The 17655-nt window shown below is 42.5% G+C and overlaps 1 protein-coding gene across 4 annotated transcripts in view; it reads left to right on the top strand.

Moving 5' to 3' along the window:
• The first annotated feature begins 491 nt into the window (after positions 1-491).
• asic1c (acid-sensing (proton-gated) ion channel 1c) overlaps positions 492-17655 on the top strand; it is a 128482-nt gene continuing 111318 nt past the window's right edge. For all 4 annotated transcript variants that reach the window (XM_063218961.1, XM_063218959.1, XM_063218958.1 and 1 more), the window contains exon 1: positions 492-1313. In XM_063218961.1, coding sequence (XP_063075031.1) covers positions 759-1313 — 555 coding nt within the window. In that variant the 5' untranslated portion in view covers positions 492-758. The remainder of the gene's footprint in view (positions 1314-17655) is intronic.

Raw genomic sequence — 17655 nt, 5'->3', positions numbered from 1 at the left:
CGGCGCAGGAGAGAAAAGAAGGTGGCAGGAGGCAAGACATTAACACACACGCGCGCGCGCTGCTCTCCTCTCCTCTCCTCTCCTCTCATTCTTTTCCCCGTTCACAAATCCATCACATCACATAGCATTACCCTGGCAATGTAGAGGCGTTGTTGCTGACTGGAGGAGGAAGGGTCCCATTGACCGACCGTTGACGGGTTAGCCCCTCTCTCCAACCAGGCAAACGAACGGAGCCTTTCATTGCAGCTTCCATCACCCTTTCACATCCAGTAGCTCTCTCTTTTCTCTATGTCTCTTTCTTCTACATCTGTTATTGTCCTTCCCTCTGTTTTTTTCATTGTCCGGCACGCGGCACAGAATTTTGAGGGCTTCCCCTCTTCTTTTTTCTCTTGCCAAAGTGGGTGTATCAGGAGCTGTCATTGTGTTCAGTTCCGCTAGAAAAGACAGCTGAGGATGGTGAAGAATAGGAGAGGAGTCTGAAAAGCCAAGAGAGGGTCCCCGGGAACTACATGAGCTGACATTCACGCAGAACACCACTGCGATGATCAAGGAGTCTTGGAAAACAGCTGTTACGAATTCCCAGGTAGTGCTTTAGTATTCTTTTATGTTCTGTTTTTCTCTCAGTCTCCACACATTGGTAAGCAGTTGAGAGGCTCTGCCTTGGAGGATAGTTACTTGGATCACAGTGATCTCTGTTGCTAAGTAAAGCCTTTTAACCAAAGTCTTGCCGGTTGTGAGGAGACCACTGACAGACAGCCATGAAGGGAGACTCAGAGGAAAGCATTGAGAGCATCAGGCCCTCGAACCTGCAAGCCTTCGCCAACACCTCCACGCTGCATGGCATGAGCCACATCTTCGCCTACGGGCACATGACTTTCCGTCGCTTCCTGTGGACTCTGTCGTTCATGGGCTCCTTGGGCATACTGCTGCTGGTGTGCATGGACCGCGTGCAGTACTACTTCGAGTACCCGCACGTCACCAAGCTGGACGAGGTGGCGGCCCCGAACCTCACCTTCCCCGCCGTCACCTTCTGCAACCTCAACGAGTTCCGCTTCTCCAGGATCACCCGGAATGACCTCTACCATGTGGGCGAGCTGCTGGCGCTCCTCAACGAGAACTACCAGATAGCCAACCCGCACCTGGCCGAACCCGAGGTGCTGGCGGCGCTCAAGGACAAGGCCAACTTTGCCAACTTCAAGCCCAAGCAGTTCAACATGACTGACTTCTACAACCGCACAGGCCATGACATAAATGAGATGCTTCTACAGTGCACCTACCGGGGAGAGGAGTGTTTCGCTATGAACTTCACCACTGTGAGTATGCTTTCTTTTAGTCTGTGTGAATTTTTTTTTTTTTTTTTTTAAAGATATTTTTTTGGTCTTTTTGACTCTATTCATGATAGTGATAATGACAGTGCAGATGGTGACAGGAAGCAAATTGGAAGAGAGAGAAAGGGAATGGTTGTCAAAGGACCCGGGCTGGGAATCGAACCCGGGTCGGCCGCATAGCAAACGAGTGCCCTACCATATGCGCCATGGTAGAGCCCTGTGTGATTTTTTTATACCAGTGAACGTTTCACAGCCTTAGGTTTAGCTTTAACTGACATTTAAGGGCTCTTGGGATTTCCATAACTTCTTTTTTGAGCAGGGGAGGCAAATTGATTTAACTACCGTGATTTAATTTATAAAGTGTACTCAGACTTCCCTCATGTAAATTATTCCTTAATCTAAGCCTGACTGAAGCCTAGATAAGTTTGACTGAAGCATAGCTATTCGGTAATCCCTAATGCAAATGCTTAGAGGGATAAAGGCAAAGCACTGGGCTCCTGATTCTTCATGCAGTCATGGGGGGCAGACTGTATTTGCAAAGCTGTTAAGACATTTCTGGATGAGGTTCAAACCCTTGGACAGAGGACATTCCTGACAGGTAGAACATTTGATTCCACCGCATTAGCTGTGTGAGGTTTTATTTTTTTTTCTAAGTGTAGTGCTCTGAATTTTATAAAATGTGGTGAAAATGCAGTCATAGCATTGAGTACTATTTGAGTTTTTTGAGTCTTTCTCATGATGGTCTTCAAAGTGATACTCCCTTTGACCAATCATTTAGTGACGCAACAGTGGGTACAGGTGGGTACGTTGAAAAGAAAAACCTAAAAAAATAACTTCCCATGTGAATTAGATATACCATTGCAAACTAGACTACATTACTCACCTGCAGCAATATGTATTGTTTTTTATTATGACCATTACAAGGGAATGGCATGCTATACTGTAGATGCTTAAAATGACACCTTGAACTATGAACATTTTCTTCACTGACACCCTCAGCAAGCATAGATTAATGAAATAGCACTTGGTCTTAAGTTTTTCGTCACCTGAGACAGAACAAATAGCTTAAGCAGGTGTGTGTGTGTGTGTGTGTGTGTGTGTGTGTGTGTGTGTGTGTGTGTGTGTGTGTGTGTGTGTGTGTGTGTGTGTGTGTGTGTGTGTGTGTGTGTGCGTGTGTGTGTGTGTGTGTGTCTGTGTCTGTGTCTGTGTCTGAGTGACTGACTATTTTCATCTTTGCAGTGCATCAGCCAGAAGGACTTTCCTCTAATAGGCAAACTAACCACATTTCTGTGTCATACTTAATAGATATAGCCCGAGAGACAGAGACAGACAGAGAAAGGGAGAATGGAAGAAAGGGTGAGAGAAGCCTTCAGACGAGACCATAACCTAACATGGCATTAATATAATGGGGCTCTGGCTGAGGCTTCAGATAAAAGGGGGGGGGAGGCATCACAGGAGCAGCTGGAATCACAAGATGGGATGCTGTGTCATTTTGTGTCATTTTGTAAAATGAAGACATGTAGGTAGAGGGAGCGCTGTCTTGGGCGCAGGTGTATGCCTTTGCCTGCAAAATCCGATCTGATCTGTATCACCTGTGACACCCCTGCCATTGGAATTGCATTAAAGGAGGCATTAGCCTGGAAGTGAAACTATTTTACCCCGAGTTAAAGAACCAAGGACATTTTGGTTATGTAAACACCATCTGCATCAGCGGTAGAATATGGGCAAATTTGCTTAACACAGTGTGGTGCTCTTAAAAAAAAATAAGCATAGCAAAAAGACTTCAGCAACAACATTGAAAGTACGCCGCACACAAATCTGCTAAATTGAATACTAAGATATACCCTTAGTTTATTCAAGCATTATTGGCCTCTTACCAAACCACTACACCACTCTCTTCTGTCTACATCTGTACAATTGGACCAACACCGACCCACTGAGCCAGGAGTTAACAGACATGTAGTAAACTAACACTCTCTCTCTCTCTCTCTCTCTCTCTCTCTCTCTCTCTCTCTCTCTCTCTCTCTCTCTCTCTCTCTCTCTCTCTCTCTCTCTCTCTCTCTCTCTCTCTCTCGCTTGGGGCCCATGAGTCACTGGATGGCCAACACAGCAGCTCTGAAAGTTAACAGAGAGTTTCATTACCCATCACTTCTGATTAGACAGGCCTCTCTGCGGCTGGACTAGTGAACCATGGCCACCCCAAGGTCAGAGCTCCAGGTCCCAAGGAGCGGCGCTGCACTGTAAATTGCGCAAGATAAAGTACTACAGCCGACACCTTTAATGTCACTGCTGACTTCATAGCTCAGTTGATACCTTATTGCAATCTTGTCACTAGGCTAGGCAGGCAGCCGCTTAGGACCTCCAATGAATTACAGCTAAGATTTTAAACTACAGTAGTAGTGAATTGTTGCGAATGTTCTTTCTTTTTCATTTTTCCTTTGGGGCCCCAACTGACCCTCGAATCGCCTCTGATTGCAGGGCTGCGGTTCACACTACTATAACTTACATGGTTCTGTAGATCCATGTCACGCACAAGCAGTTCAAAACACCTTTAATGTGACCGCTGACTTCATAGCTCAGTTGATACCGTATTGCAGGGCTGCTGCTCACACCACTATAACTTAGGTGGTAGATCCATGTCATGCACAAGCAGTTCAAAACAAGGCGGGGGCATGCCACTGTACTGCCAGGATGACAAAAGGCTGTAGTTTACTTCAAAGGAGATTCAATAGAAAAGTATCTTCTCTTGCACTCATACAAGTGGTTTCACAACATGGGATGTGCTTGAGTTTTGTGAGGATGAGGGGGGGATGACATCCCTCCCTACAATGAAAATAGTCTAAAATCATCCCCCTCAATGACAATGGTCAGAAATCATCCCCCTCTAAAACAGGCATCCCTTCTTCACATATTGTGTTAACATTGTACTTTTAACAACTACTTTTTCAAACATATCTCAGGGGAGAGACCCCTGAACCCCCAACAATCAGAATTCATCCACCTCTGACCATCCACCCTGGTTTGATTTTCCAACTCGACCACTGGATGTGCTAGATTTGTGAGTGGCAGTAGTTCAGCAGGGTGACGAACAGTTGAGCTTTACCACAATCTTCAAAGGTTGACTTACAGTTATATGTTTTTCCGGTTCCTTCTTTTGAACCCTGTGTGCAAGCAGCACAAGAAAAAGTGAACATGAGAAAAGGGTCACTATATTTCACAGAAAGCATTTTTCTTACTTGACTCATTGCAATTCCAGTCATGCTGTCCAGTAGACCTATGTGTTTGTCCCAAGGGGACAACAGACATTATACTATTAACACAAAATTGTAATAATAAATGATAATGATAAACCTAAAACGTGAATATTAATGCAGCAGGACGTCACCACTGTCAGATCCATTCATGAATTACTGTAACAGATTGAATGACCATAATTATGCTGAATAGTGTCCCAGTTTTGAATCATTAAGTGGCATGGTTTTCATTATCTCAGAACAGCATAGTAAGGTCTGATTTGATTTTTATTCTTCTTGGGAAGTATTGATGCATAGGTAAAGATCAGTTGTGACATAAGGTCTAAAATATAGCCTCTTTATGTATAGCCTTTTATATAAAGCCGAAAATATGCGTCATGCAAGCCGCAATTTGTTGCATATAATGTCTACCACAGAGAGCATGTCTTGTATGACAAGCATGTTGCGCAGGAATCTCCATATGACCAGAACAGTGGGAATATGGGATGTGGCAGGCTCAATCTCCAGTTTGTCATTCCTTGTTCGGAAAAAACACAACGGCATTGTGTCTGTATCTCACTGAAGTGAAAGATTGACTCTCTCTTTCTAGGTAGCTGGTCAAGAATCAATATGACATGAGCACTGAGATTGACACAAACTCTTAGATTGTTGTATGGATCGAGGCAGTGAGATCAGTCTATTTGTCACATATAGTGGACATGTTCCTTTGAATCGCTTCTGAACGGTGATTGGATTTATTTTTTTTAAAGATAAGACCTGAGCCCAATGATAGGAGTTGAATGTGACTGATCCAGTGCCTAGTGTATGTGAACGCAATAATAACACAGTGTGCTAAGCTAGAGATTGTGGTTGATTGCTCTGTTTTGTGTTTTGTGATTCACAACCGTGTGAGACTAGCATCTTATAGCCTACTGCTGATTGCATGTTAGCCTGTGCCTGGTCTGGCACTTGTGCTTCCTCCCCATCCATCTCAGCTGTGAGTTGTTGGTGCTCTCTCGCCCGAGACATTCTGCTCTGATTTGAATTGACTGCGTATGGCTCTCCCATTTCTAATTCACACAGGCCATAATGGAGTTGCAGCATTTAAATGAAAACTCTCTTCCACTTTGATAAAGGTTTATTTTCCTCTTTTCTTTCGAGTTGTCAATCATTTGGATGACATATATACAGTACAGATATTCATTGTTGATTGTGCAACATCACGCAGAAATGGTGAAATAGATGCTTTCAACACATTGCATCTACATCTCCCCTAAGTGACAGATACACATCTAGCCAATTACATTAGTCTAATAGAGAACACAGATTGTACAGAAATTGATCGTCGACTCGACTGATCTATCAGGTAAAAGAAAACAGACTGTGATGTTTAAGAAATGTAATTGATAGTTAGTATGGGGTAAAATAGGATATTTGACACAATGGCACAAAGATTTTGTTAAAATAGAAAAAGTTGGAATAAATGCTTTGAACTGTCAAGTTTCCAAAAATAGATACCGTATGTGGATTTGATTACATGACTTTGATTTATATCTAATTGAACGAATGATGATGATGATGATTTTGCTCATTTTGTACAGTTAAAGTGTTTGGTCCAGACTCCAGTCAAGACAAAGAGTGACACTGTTAAAAATGACTGTGGTCTACACTCTCCTTCTGTGACGGACAAACAAAAAACTGTAGCATGCAGATGTTGCACATTGTGCATGATGATATTTTAATTGTATCATCTTCTGGACATATGTGTATGGGATAATGTTTAATGAATCTGAAAATGGGTACATTGAGCCTCTCCAAGTCCTCTGTGAGCAGTAACTCCTTTGGCAGATTGCTTTGGCTCAGAATTATGTCTAGACTGATGGTTTGTTTTAGTTTCTATAGTCTTTTTTGTGTTGTTATTTAAACTGTCACGTCCCATATGTATATTTATGGACCTTAAGTACACCAGCATTAAAAGTCTCCAACATTAAAAGCTTTGATTATTTAGCTTTACGGGTGTATATCTCAGCTTCTCCATTCCCTACTCTGTCCTAGGAGACGTTTCCCCTGATTATCATGGACAGAGGAGATCGGTGGTTTCATTTGCATACATGCATATGAATGTTTTAATTCATTATTTAACAAAAAGTAAATCAAATAATTTTAAAGGCTTTTAAAAGGAGGCAAATATATTGACATTCATTGCATAAATGTTGCTATGAGTCATGTTTCCAATGAATGCTATTTTTTCTCCTATTTTATCCACTGTTGAATCAGTTCATTGTGGTTTCAATGTAAACATTTTAGCAGTGAGGTAATGAAATTGGTTTGTTTTATTTTGAGGTAGGCCTTTGTTTTAAGATGTCTTTTTACCGTCTAGTATCAGCATGTAGTAGTATGTACTGTATAGGAAAGGCAGGCATAGTGACAATTAAAGAGAAATCAATTTATAAACAACTCTGACAGACATTTACACACCATGAGATACAATAATAACCAAATCTTCAATCAATAACCTACTGTCATGTCTGTCAGTTTATTACAAACACAGGCATACAGAGAACACATAGACAGAGTATTAAGTTGTTGCTCAATATGTATTTATACCAAATACATATATTTGGAAGCATCGTGTGGGCTACTGTACAGTTAGAACTACTGTATCTGTAAATGATATTATCTGTGCTATACTATACTATCTGTGAATGATTGAGCTACTGAAATAAAACTGTCATGTACGAATCTAAATTTAGTTTATGCTATATTATAGTTTTTTGTTTAAGCACACAATTTCCAAACCCAAACACTTAAATTTCACAGCTGCTTGTCAAATTTGTAAACCCTAACACTAATTCTCAGCCTTGACATAGTTGTCAATGAACCAATAAAGTACAGCAAAATCAGTACACGATTCTCTACCGAATAGAATTCTGGGAATCAAAGTTTTATTAAAACAGATGTACAGTATGCCTTTGAGATATATTAAGAACATTTTGAAAGCTCTGCTTCATTTAGCAAAAGTAAGAATCCGTTTTGCATGTTGTGTGAGCTTTAGTTGAATTTGTGTGCAGAGTTTTGGGAAAACAGTGTGGAAAAAATGTGTACACACATGGTGACTCTTTTGCAGATTTCAGTTCATTTTAGTGTAACCTTGACTTGCCATTTGCATTAGTGAGTCCTGGTGCACTGTGCACTGTGCTGTGGAGCCTTTTATTATGCATAAAACCAGCACAGACTCTTTCTTCTTCAACTCATAAAGCTGTATGGGTTGGCAGGAATGACGCTCATAATTACAGCTAAGGAGCGAAGACTCAAACAGACTCAAACCTTATCTAAAATGCTCAAAGGTGGGACTTCAAACATGGCGGCTCTTTGGCTTTATTTTCATGTCTGCAAGGTCATGTCTCTGAACAAGAAGAAACGTCTGTGGCACTGGCAAGATTATAGTTTAAAACGATAAAGGTACAGCAAATGTGTGTTCTGAATAGGAGAGTTTCGGCAAATGTCACATCTTATCATTAAACCTCAATTTGGCATCATTTTGGAATGTACAGGCCTGGGTATTTCATACAAAATATTCACAAAATTCTTTTATCCACTTTGAATGAATGTAATCACCGACCTTTTGTCATTATGGCTTTGTTACTATGCAAACACCGAGCAAGCATCAATTTCCGTTCCTACATTTTCTTTCGTCTGCAATGATCTCCTTGACTTTTTGGAATTCATAAAGGTACTGTGACGTTGCATTGCTAGTCCACTCAAGAATTGTGAAAAGCAAATTGTTGCACACTTCGTTTCAAAGCACCCTCAACCGTCAGTTCAATAGCTGTCGCGTGTCGCATTTACCTTTTTTAACTAAAGATGAAGATCTCTTCATTTACATGTTGGTTGCTGGGCAACTAGGCTTTTGGCTTTCAAAAGCACATCATTCATGGGTAATTGCTATTGTTGTGTGAGATGACAAACAGCTGCTAGGTCATTGAGCTGGGGAATGGAGACACTTCACGGTATTGACATGAATGCACTGACTGCGCTGTCATTGAAATAGCACTGGTTTAACATGTGAACTCCGAGCCACATCGTTTTGGAGAGAACACACTGTGGAAACACATAGGCTACTCATGTGATGGGGTATGTGTGTGTGTGTGTGTGTGTGTGTGCACACGTGTGTGCATACGGTATGCACGCGCATAGGTGTGAGTGTGAGTGCATGTGTGCATGCTGACTGAGTAGTGAATGGAGGTGCCGAAGTGTTACACACCATTAAGCATTCCAGTGCACACACAAACACACCCTTTGGGTTGTCACAGTCTGGCAGCATTACACCGCTCTGCAGCGAACAAGCCTCTCTCAGTGCGGCATATTAAAAAACATACCGGTACAGTGTCTCACACTCTCTCAGTACCTTGTGTCCACATCATGGTGTCCCCTCCCTTCGAGCCAAGCTATGTGAATGATGCCAAAATCATCACAACACCCATGGGATAGCCTTCATTGATGAAGTAGGTACTTTTGGCATCTTCTCCGGAGGGAATGCTTGTGTAATGTTATGGCCTACTACTACAGAATGATTATTTCAGGAGTATGTGAGTGTTGGGCATTCACAAAAACATGTCTGGAATCCACATGTACCACAGTGGATTTTTGAGTGACAAAGAAAGAATGACCGAAGAGTCTTTTTGCTGTTGGTAACATGATATTGGTTGGTGTGTGTGTGCGTGCATGCGCGTACACGTGCACGTGTGTGTGTCTGTGTGTCATGATGCAGTGCACTGTATGTGTAATAATAATTGTATGTAAAAGTATTTTTATAACAAAGACGTAAAGATAGATCTGTATGAATGATAAAAGGTATTGCTGATCCTAGCTACGTACATGCTTCACTATTCTCATTGAACCTTTTCTCCGTTGCCATTTATCAAAATGTGTCCAAATGCTCAGTAGCAAAAGCTGACCTTTTTGGTGGAGTACCTGTAAAATACCCAAGGGAGGTTGCCATCATCATTTTTTGGATGACTGCATCCTTTGTGACTCTGTGAATGAACTATATGCCTGCTCAGTTCTGACCTTGAGAAAATGAGAAAAGAATTTCATTAGTCTGAAGGAAAAAAAGCAGCGCTTGGCAACCGTTTCCATTACCTTGTATGCAAAGGCAGCACAACATACGTAAGCCTCTATTTCAATGCTCATCAAGCCAGTCCACTTGCCATCAAATAGCACAGTTACCGTTCCCCTGCGATTTGCCATTTCAACCTCACACTGCAGCACACCGTAGTTTGTTATCTTCAGTCGGATTTGGTATAATAAGGTTACACTGTGTTCATGTACATTGTTGAAGCTGGGTTCTCCACTGTGTTCATTTTACTTTGGAAATTTCTACTGTTGAATCTTTTCATAAAAGAACAATATTTCTTTATGGAAATGAATTGTTTGCAGCACATAATGTCGATTTTGGGTCTATAGACTTGAAATGAATAATGGAGTGTTACAATGGTGGATGAGATGTTTTAGTATTTTTCAGTCATAATCCGATGTCATGTTATACACCAGCATTTCTCAAAGAGTGGTTCACATCGGTGGTCCACATGGCATCCCAAGGGGCTCACATGAAATTGTGTTAAAATATTACTTTTTCAACTTCCCAGGCTGGGGAAATAAGAACTCCCGCACAGTGCCCACTATGGGAGCAAAATAAATTAACTTCACAACATTTGAGGTCATGGACCGTTGCCATGAAATAGTCAGTGTGTGAACTCTTATTTCCTCAAGTTAGATTGTGGTCATCGCCAATACATTGCAGTCCAGAGGTGTCCAAAAGCTCTTTTCATTTTAAGATATGCTATGCACTGTGCCATTCAACACATCTTCCATTAGGCCTTCCTAGAGTAGTAATGGCTGCGAGGCTGCACGAAATATAGCCAGTCTTCTACGCAATGGTTCTTGAGGCTTTTCTGTAATGGAAGGCTAGGAGTGGTCCTTGATCTGAAAGAGACACTGTTATACATATACTCTCAATGCTTGGTTCTCACTACTTAGCTCAGCCCCGTTTTCCTGTAACAAAAGGTACAGGAGCATTACAGAAATGGAAGGAATGGCCCCAGCGTACTGTACACACTCCAGTGTGCACACTTAAAATGTACAAGTGGTCATGCTGGCATCCTGAAGTAGAAAAATAGTCTGTATTGTGGCTCTGTCTGTATCTCCCAACCGATGACTAATGCGCTGAAAATGTCCCTTGGAGAGTGCATGAAGGTTGCTAATACATTTAGGACGAGTTTTGCAAAACCACTGGAAGACACAGCTTTCTGAAACATGGTGTGGGTGTTTGAGAGCTAATCAGCAGTGCACAGTGTGGAACATGTGCCTAACATTTTTTTCTTCTTCTCTTGTTTTTGTTTTTGTCTATCCTCCCTTTTATGAAAAAAGGTGGAGTGACTGTGTAAGGATGTATTGTGGAGTAAGCTCTAGACTCTCAGCCCAAGAGGATGCACACAATCCACCTGTCTTCCTCTTTTTTTTAGTGTATACCAGATTAAACGCCCATCCTAAGTATGTAGTGTGCTACTACGAGTGGTAATGCCTACTGACTGAAGCCTTGACAGTTTCCTCTTGTGTACTGACCCAGACCATTCTCACACTTTTGTTTCAGGAATTAGTATTCAAAGGCATCATGCTTAAGTGCAGACATGTCAGCAATAGGCATTAGCCTTTCATCTCATTTTCCAGATGATGACAGACAGGCACGGGGCCTCTGAAACACCCACTGTCTGATTTGACATATTTCAAGAATCAGCACCTACTAAGTCCCTAGTCGAGTGTCCTGCAGCACAATGAAATACTTTTTTTTTTCAAGGAGGCTTTAGTTGAACAAGCTGTACCGTATCTCATCTACCCATTGAGAGTATACTCTCAATGCATCTACCCTTAGCTTTCTGCTTGTGACCACTGGCCACTGCAGAAATGTTGGCCTTGAAGTAAGCACACTTTCCTGTCAATCTGTGTCTTCACCATAGCAAGGCCCCCCATATACCGATAGATTACAGCCAAGGCCACCCTGACATGGATCGTGCCACTCTATTTGTTTGTGCACCCCCTTTCACAACCATAGTCTATAAAAAAAATTAGGCCTATAATATTTATGTTTAGAGATGCTATTATGATGCAGTTCTTAACTAACGGGAATATTGTTAAGCTTATTGTTGGTTTATTTTTCGTGCACATTAGTTAGGCCTATTTAACTTATTCAAATATTTATTTTGTCGTGCTATACTTTTCCTGCCAACCTGCTGTGGCCCCCCTAGCACCCCCTCACGACCCCCTAGTGGTCCCTTGCCCCCACTTTGAAAACCACTGGTCAAGGGGATTGGAGACAATGAAGTATGGTCACTTGGTCATATTTGGTCTCCAATGCTTTTCCGTTTCGTCAGTCCAAACCGTCAAAGCGGTCTTTGTGCTGCAGTGATTTGTTTCGTGAAACACTTGCCTCTATCGTCAAAAGAACCCCCAGATCTTCTCCTCCAGGAACACCAGGTGTATACCAACCAAAGGACATCAGTTGTGCAGAACAGTCATACCATATGAGACAGTAACACACTGCTCTGCCTTTGCCCCTTGCCTTGGGCTTTGAACAGAAATATACAGTATATCACATTGCATAACCCAAACCGTTGTCAAGAACAGGCTCCTATGGGACAGACACAGCACTACTGTAGATGTTGACTGACAGTTGCAAGCCTTTTGACAGCAGTGGGATAAAAACAAATCTGAGGGAAATCTCTTAGCTGAATTAAACTACTCTTGAAAGTATGTTCCACAACATTTGTGACTAATCCTTGAAAATCCTGTTTCGCTGCTTTGACTAAATCTCACTTGTCAATCCCTCAACCCCGCTTTCTGGCACTGCCACATATTAAGACAGGCACTGTTGCTTTATGTAAGATACCGTATACAGTAGCAGCCACTGAGTTTTTTTCTGCACCATGTGAAAAAAGTAGTGCGGTAGAAGTGAAATCCTCTGTGACACCAAGCAGAGTGGAGAGCCCTATCGCCTGTTTGCTTGTATCTTAGATTATAATATACAATTTGCTTATTTAGATTAGATATGCACAAAGTACCAGAGTTAACACTATATTTTGTAACTTAATGTAATGACTAGGGAACCGTGAGCACAGGGTAGGTTGTCATTTATTTAACTATATATCCAGCTTCCTCTGATAGTAATTGCCGGTACTAAAGTGCATTGCAAATGCTAAGTCCAGGTGAAGTTGCTTCACAGCTTTTCTAAAATGTTAATAGCTTGTTGATTTGCACAAACAATTCTAGTAATAAAGGATAGATAGAATAGATAAAAGCATCTCAATACATTCTTAGTTCATGGTCTAATGTAGTTTCTATGTTATTTCATATCCAGCTCTATCAGCCTGTATAGGATGTATTAAAAAGCGTTGGTTCAAGTACATCAGGTGCTGTAGTCCTATAGGGCCATAACGAATACTGACAGGCAGTTTTTCTTCACAGGTGAAATGTGAGGTCAACAGCGGAAAGTATATTGGGGCATATTTTTCTTTGGCTCACTGTTTTAAGGTCAGGACCCTTTGCTTTCCGGTGTTGGAGTGTTGTTTTTTTTGTCCACGAAGACCCCTGCTGTGTAGCTATAGGGCTAGAGTGGGGCTTTCAGAGTTACCACTGTCTTGTCTTTGATTCCAAGAGGGAACCTACGTTGACAACTATGTTGTCTAAGTATGTGTGTAATGTCTTGTGAGCAATGTCTTTATTTATGTATGTGTGTATGCTACTTGACACCTTAATTTCCCCCTGGGATCAATAAACGATACTCTACTCTACTCTACTCTACTCTACTCTACAACGCGCTCGTCCAGCCTGTGCTGAAATTTGCTGAAAAGTGAAAAAGTGTGGATAAATGTAAAGCACATGGGTAAACCGAGTAGCTGCCAGTCGCCAAGGTCACGGGTTCAGCTCCTGGGGAGCTGCGACTTTGATGTAATAGCTGCCTTTTCCCTGCACCCCCAAGTCACTTAAGAAAAGTGTTAGCCAGATAGCAGGAGATGCATACAGTAAGCTCCACTGTCACCGTCAGCAGTGTTGCCCTCTTTTCATCTGGCATGCATTGCCTGGCTGAGAGGACCCTCATGTTCACGAGCGCAGGGCCCGCCTGCCCGCCCGCCCGCCTGCCCGCCCGCGCTATAGAGATGCACCTGTATGGGCGTAATTCACTTCCACCCACCGCTGCGGGCTGCTTGTCTGGCACCTGCTGCCAATCCCCTCATTAGTGTTATTTAAAGAGCAAACAAAGCAGACAGTCGGGAGGCCACTTGGAGAGGGCAGGCCAGGCAGGAAAGCCTTTACGCTTTAGCTTTATAGGGAAGGGGTGACTGTAAGCACATCATCCAGTGCAGTACAGGACAGGGACAGGTGCCTGTCAGTTGGAGAGCCAGGTGCTGATGCGGTTTCTGGCACAAGAAAAGGATGGCCATCAAAATGTTTGGCATTTAATTCAGTCCTGAGTGATCTTGTCGGACAATGCTTTTAACAGCCTCCTCCATTACAATTGAATGAGGCTTAGAGACCAATAAGCAATCCTGTTTTACATACACTTTTTGTCTGGGAATACCGTAATGGTAGTTCGCAATATGTTGATTTTCCAATAAAAAGTTGTTAATTTTGTGTTAGCATCAGCAACTGAGGCTTTTGCTTGATTTTTCCACTCGTTTTGTAGATCATTTTTTGTTACTTACTTTTGCTATTATTACTACGGTGTGTGTGTGTGTGTGTGTGTGTGTGTGTGTGTTTGCACTTTCTCACGTAAAACCCCATACGATTGACAGAGGAGGCGATGGGGCACGGTAAAGACTTGAGGCGAGACGACTGTTGAGAATGTTTGGCCGCAGAGATGGTAGAGCTGTTCTCGAACACAGGTAGCTAGGCGACAATGACGGGTCGGACTGAAAGTTTCTGTACATCTTGACTGCAGTGCCCTGCCATCTCATGGTACACTGATCAGCACTCAGAGTGAGAAGTTCCAGTTTCCAAGCAATTATTTCAGAAGCACCAATGCTGTCAGTGGATATAGAATTGTAGGACACAGAGGTTCACACACACCAATTGCAATACAAGTGGATGGTGTGGTCTGGGAGATTTTATGTCCTTCTATCAAATGCTATTTAATGTAGAATTGGAGGAGTCATTAACCCTTTATAGGGAAAGTGACTATGTTTGATCACTTCCGATTACTTGCACACCTATCACAAATACCCCTGCCATGCCTCTCTACAGGGTGTCCAAGTGGGTTGTATCAAGTTAATCAGGGGGAAATCAGGCTTTCACACAGATAGTGACATCATGACATTTGACCAATCAGCAGTGGCCTGGAGCCTGTCACACTTTTTTTCTCACTGGAGCTGAGATTGGTGTGCCTTATAAAGGGTTAAGAATACTTATGTGGATTTCTGCGAGCGAGGGGTACATCTTGACCCACTGGCGCTGCATTAATGAGGATGTGTTGGTGGACTTTTGGTGGTCTGGAGGAGTGACATGCCACTCTGCTGAGCACACCTGCCAGTGTGGCATAAAATATTCAGTGCAGTGTGTGGGCCCCCACGGTGTGCTAAATGTTTATACTCAATCAGGATTACTGTACAAGAAGATATATCATAGTCTTCCTCTTAGATTTTATCATTCATGGTGGTGCTGGAGGCGTTGAAGTGGATTTAGGGGTAATCCGTGCCAGTTCAGTGTGCTTCGTTCATACCAGTAAATCACTTCTCCTTTTGTGAAGTCAGTGGAGAACACTGCGTGTAGCGTCTGACGGATGTGGAAATCAATGTAAGAAATGTAACCGTGCATGTTGGCTGATAGGAAGCACACGCTGAAAACAGCAGGGTCTTATAAATAGTGCATCACAGTGCTCACACAGACATGTGTGCGCACACATACATATTCGCACACTCCCAAACAAACTCATGCACACATGTGCACACACACACACACACACACACACACACACACACACACACACACACACACACACACACACACACACACACACACACACACACACACACACACACACACACAATTGTTCATTTGTTACCACTGCATATGCAAGGCCCAGACAATTCCCATAGTAAATGCTTCAAGTGTGACATCATGTAATACTAAGTGCTTAAATGATAGTAATTGTCCACTTGATGCTTGAGTCTGTTGAGGTGCTTGACCGGAGAAGAATGATGATGAGAGGAAGGAAACTTCATGAAGGAGGTTAAATGTTACTTAATCAGCTGTGACAATAAAAGCCCAAATATTATGTTAGCTTGGCGTTTCATTCTCTAAAGAGAGTGCCAGTGTCATTTATACCAATCGCTAGCCCTGCGCCAAATAATCGCTCACCTTGTTGTCATGGTTACTTACTTCCTGTTTATCATTTTGCTCAGACCTATCTGACACCGAAATAAAAAGCAGTGGGTAACCAGAGCATAAACTCACAGCACGAAAGACACTCCACCACGTAAAGCAGCAACCAAAAATGAAGTCGACCAAAAGAATTGTTCTGCATGTGGCGCACTTCAAGTGGCCGCATTTCAATTTGCCAACCAGCAGAAAGCGTTCAGCTCCCGAGCAGCAGGCCCCTTTGTAACCACCGTAATGATGACATGCTTTTTGTAATGCAGCAGTGTGATGCAATTTCTTTTGGTACACTGGAGTGTGTCGGCTCTATAACGTTTGCCTGGGAGCCCGGAGTTGTGTGATTGTCAGATACGCATGGAGGGTGTCATAAGCCCCGCGTCAGGTACATCTCAAGTGTGTTTGGGTCCAGATTGCCCCCAGGCTGTTCTCTGCGTCTGCGCCCACGCTCCCCTGCTCCCTCTTAAGAATCCGCTTCTCATGAATACATCCAAAGTGTGGCATTAGCCTTACTCGTACTTTAGTTTTAGCTCTTCTTCTGTGGTAACCCTCAGCCTACTCTTATGAAATGCCCGCAAGCACAGGACAGAGCTGGGGTGTTCAGACTGCCTGGCATCTGCTCTGTAGTAGCTAATTGTAGTGAGGTTCTAAAGGTCTTTGCCACCACTTTGCCTTAAACAAACAAATAAGAATAGAAAAGTAGTAGGTTGCATGGCAAAAAATGAGCAATAATAAGTGTTGACTACACTTTCACCATTTTGAACCAAGAAGGGATCCAAGTACCGTATTCCATGATCATAGGTTTTGTGAACTGTTGGGGACAGTTACCGTAAGTAATTCATATCCACAGACTGCTAAAACAGTGGAAATAGTCGGGTGTAGAGCACGTACTCTAGTCAGGAAATGCTGTCATAATCCTCTTTATTAAAGCTGAATGCAATTTGAAGTTAACATTGTGGATAAGGTTTATTATCTCCTTTTAACCAACACTTGTCTGACCCTTGACAAACTGTAAGCAGGATGTGTTGCAAGCAGCATAACATTTCATTACCTGCATGTGTGTGTGTTTCACCCTCTCTTTGTCCAAGGTATTTAACTAATTATCCTATGTGTCAATATAGTGTAATACACTCAAACATAAGCAAGTAAACTTAACAAGTAAATTATAAAACAGTGGATTGAGATCATACATGAGCAGGTAAACAAGCAAACACAAGCACGTGTGTAGTTCTCATCTTCTGAGGTTAGCCCAAGACTATCATGATTAAGAAAAAAACAATATAAACTCTGTGGCTTGTGCAATAGCTGAATGGCTGGTGACTCGAGAAAACCACTAGCCACAGTGGCTAGTAGGTGAAAACTAAAAGTCTTTTTCAAGCCCTGGTGTGTACGATACATATAAAAGGTGCAATGCATAGGCACTTGTTGTAGCAATTCGGGAGTCTGTTATGATCATCAGGTTTGAGCAGATTTGCTCACATCCTCAGAGTGGCACTGCTCCCAGCATGCTAAAAATAGCCTCAACTGAAAACAAGTTGGAAGTTTTCTCCGTTTCCTATCTTGACAACCTTCTTGAGGCCTGTGTTGCTAAGGAAGGCTCGGCCGTGATGCATTGGCTCATCGTCTTTGTCTGGCATAGCGCATTACTAGAGGTTCAGCACGATTAAGCG

The sequence above is a fragment of the Engraulis encrasicolus genome, chromosome 16 (assembly GCF_034702125.1).
Source record: "Engraulis encrasicolus isolate BLACKSEA-1 chromosome 16, IST_EnEncr_1.0, whole genome shotgun sequence".
NCBI lineage: Eukaryota > Metazoa > Chordata > Actinopteri > Clupeiformes > Engraulidae > Engraulis > Engraulis encrasicolus.
The sequence above is the reverse complement of the archived record's forward strand: the minus strand, read 5'-3'. Positions and strand labels throughout refer to the sequence as shown.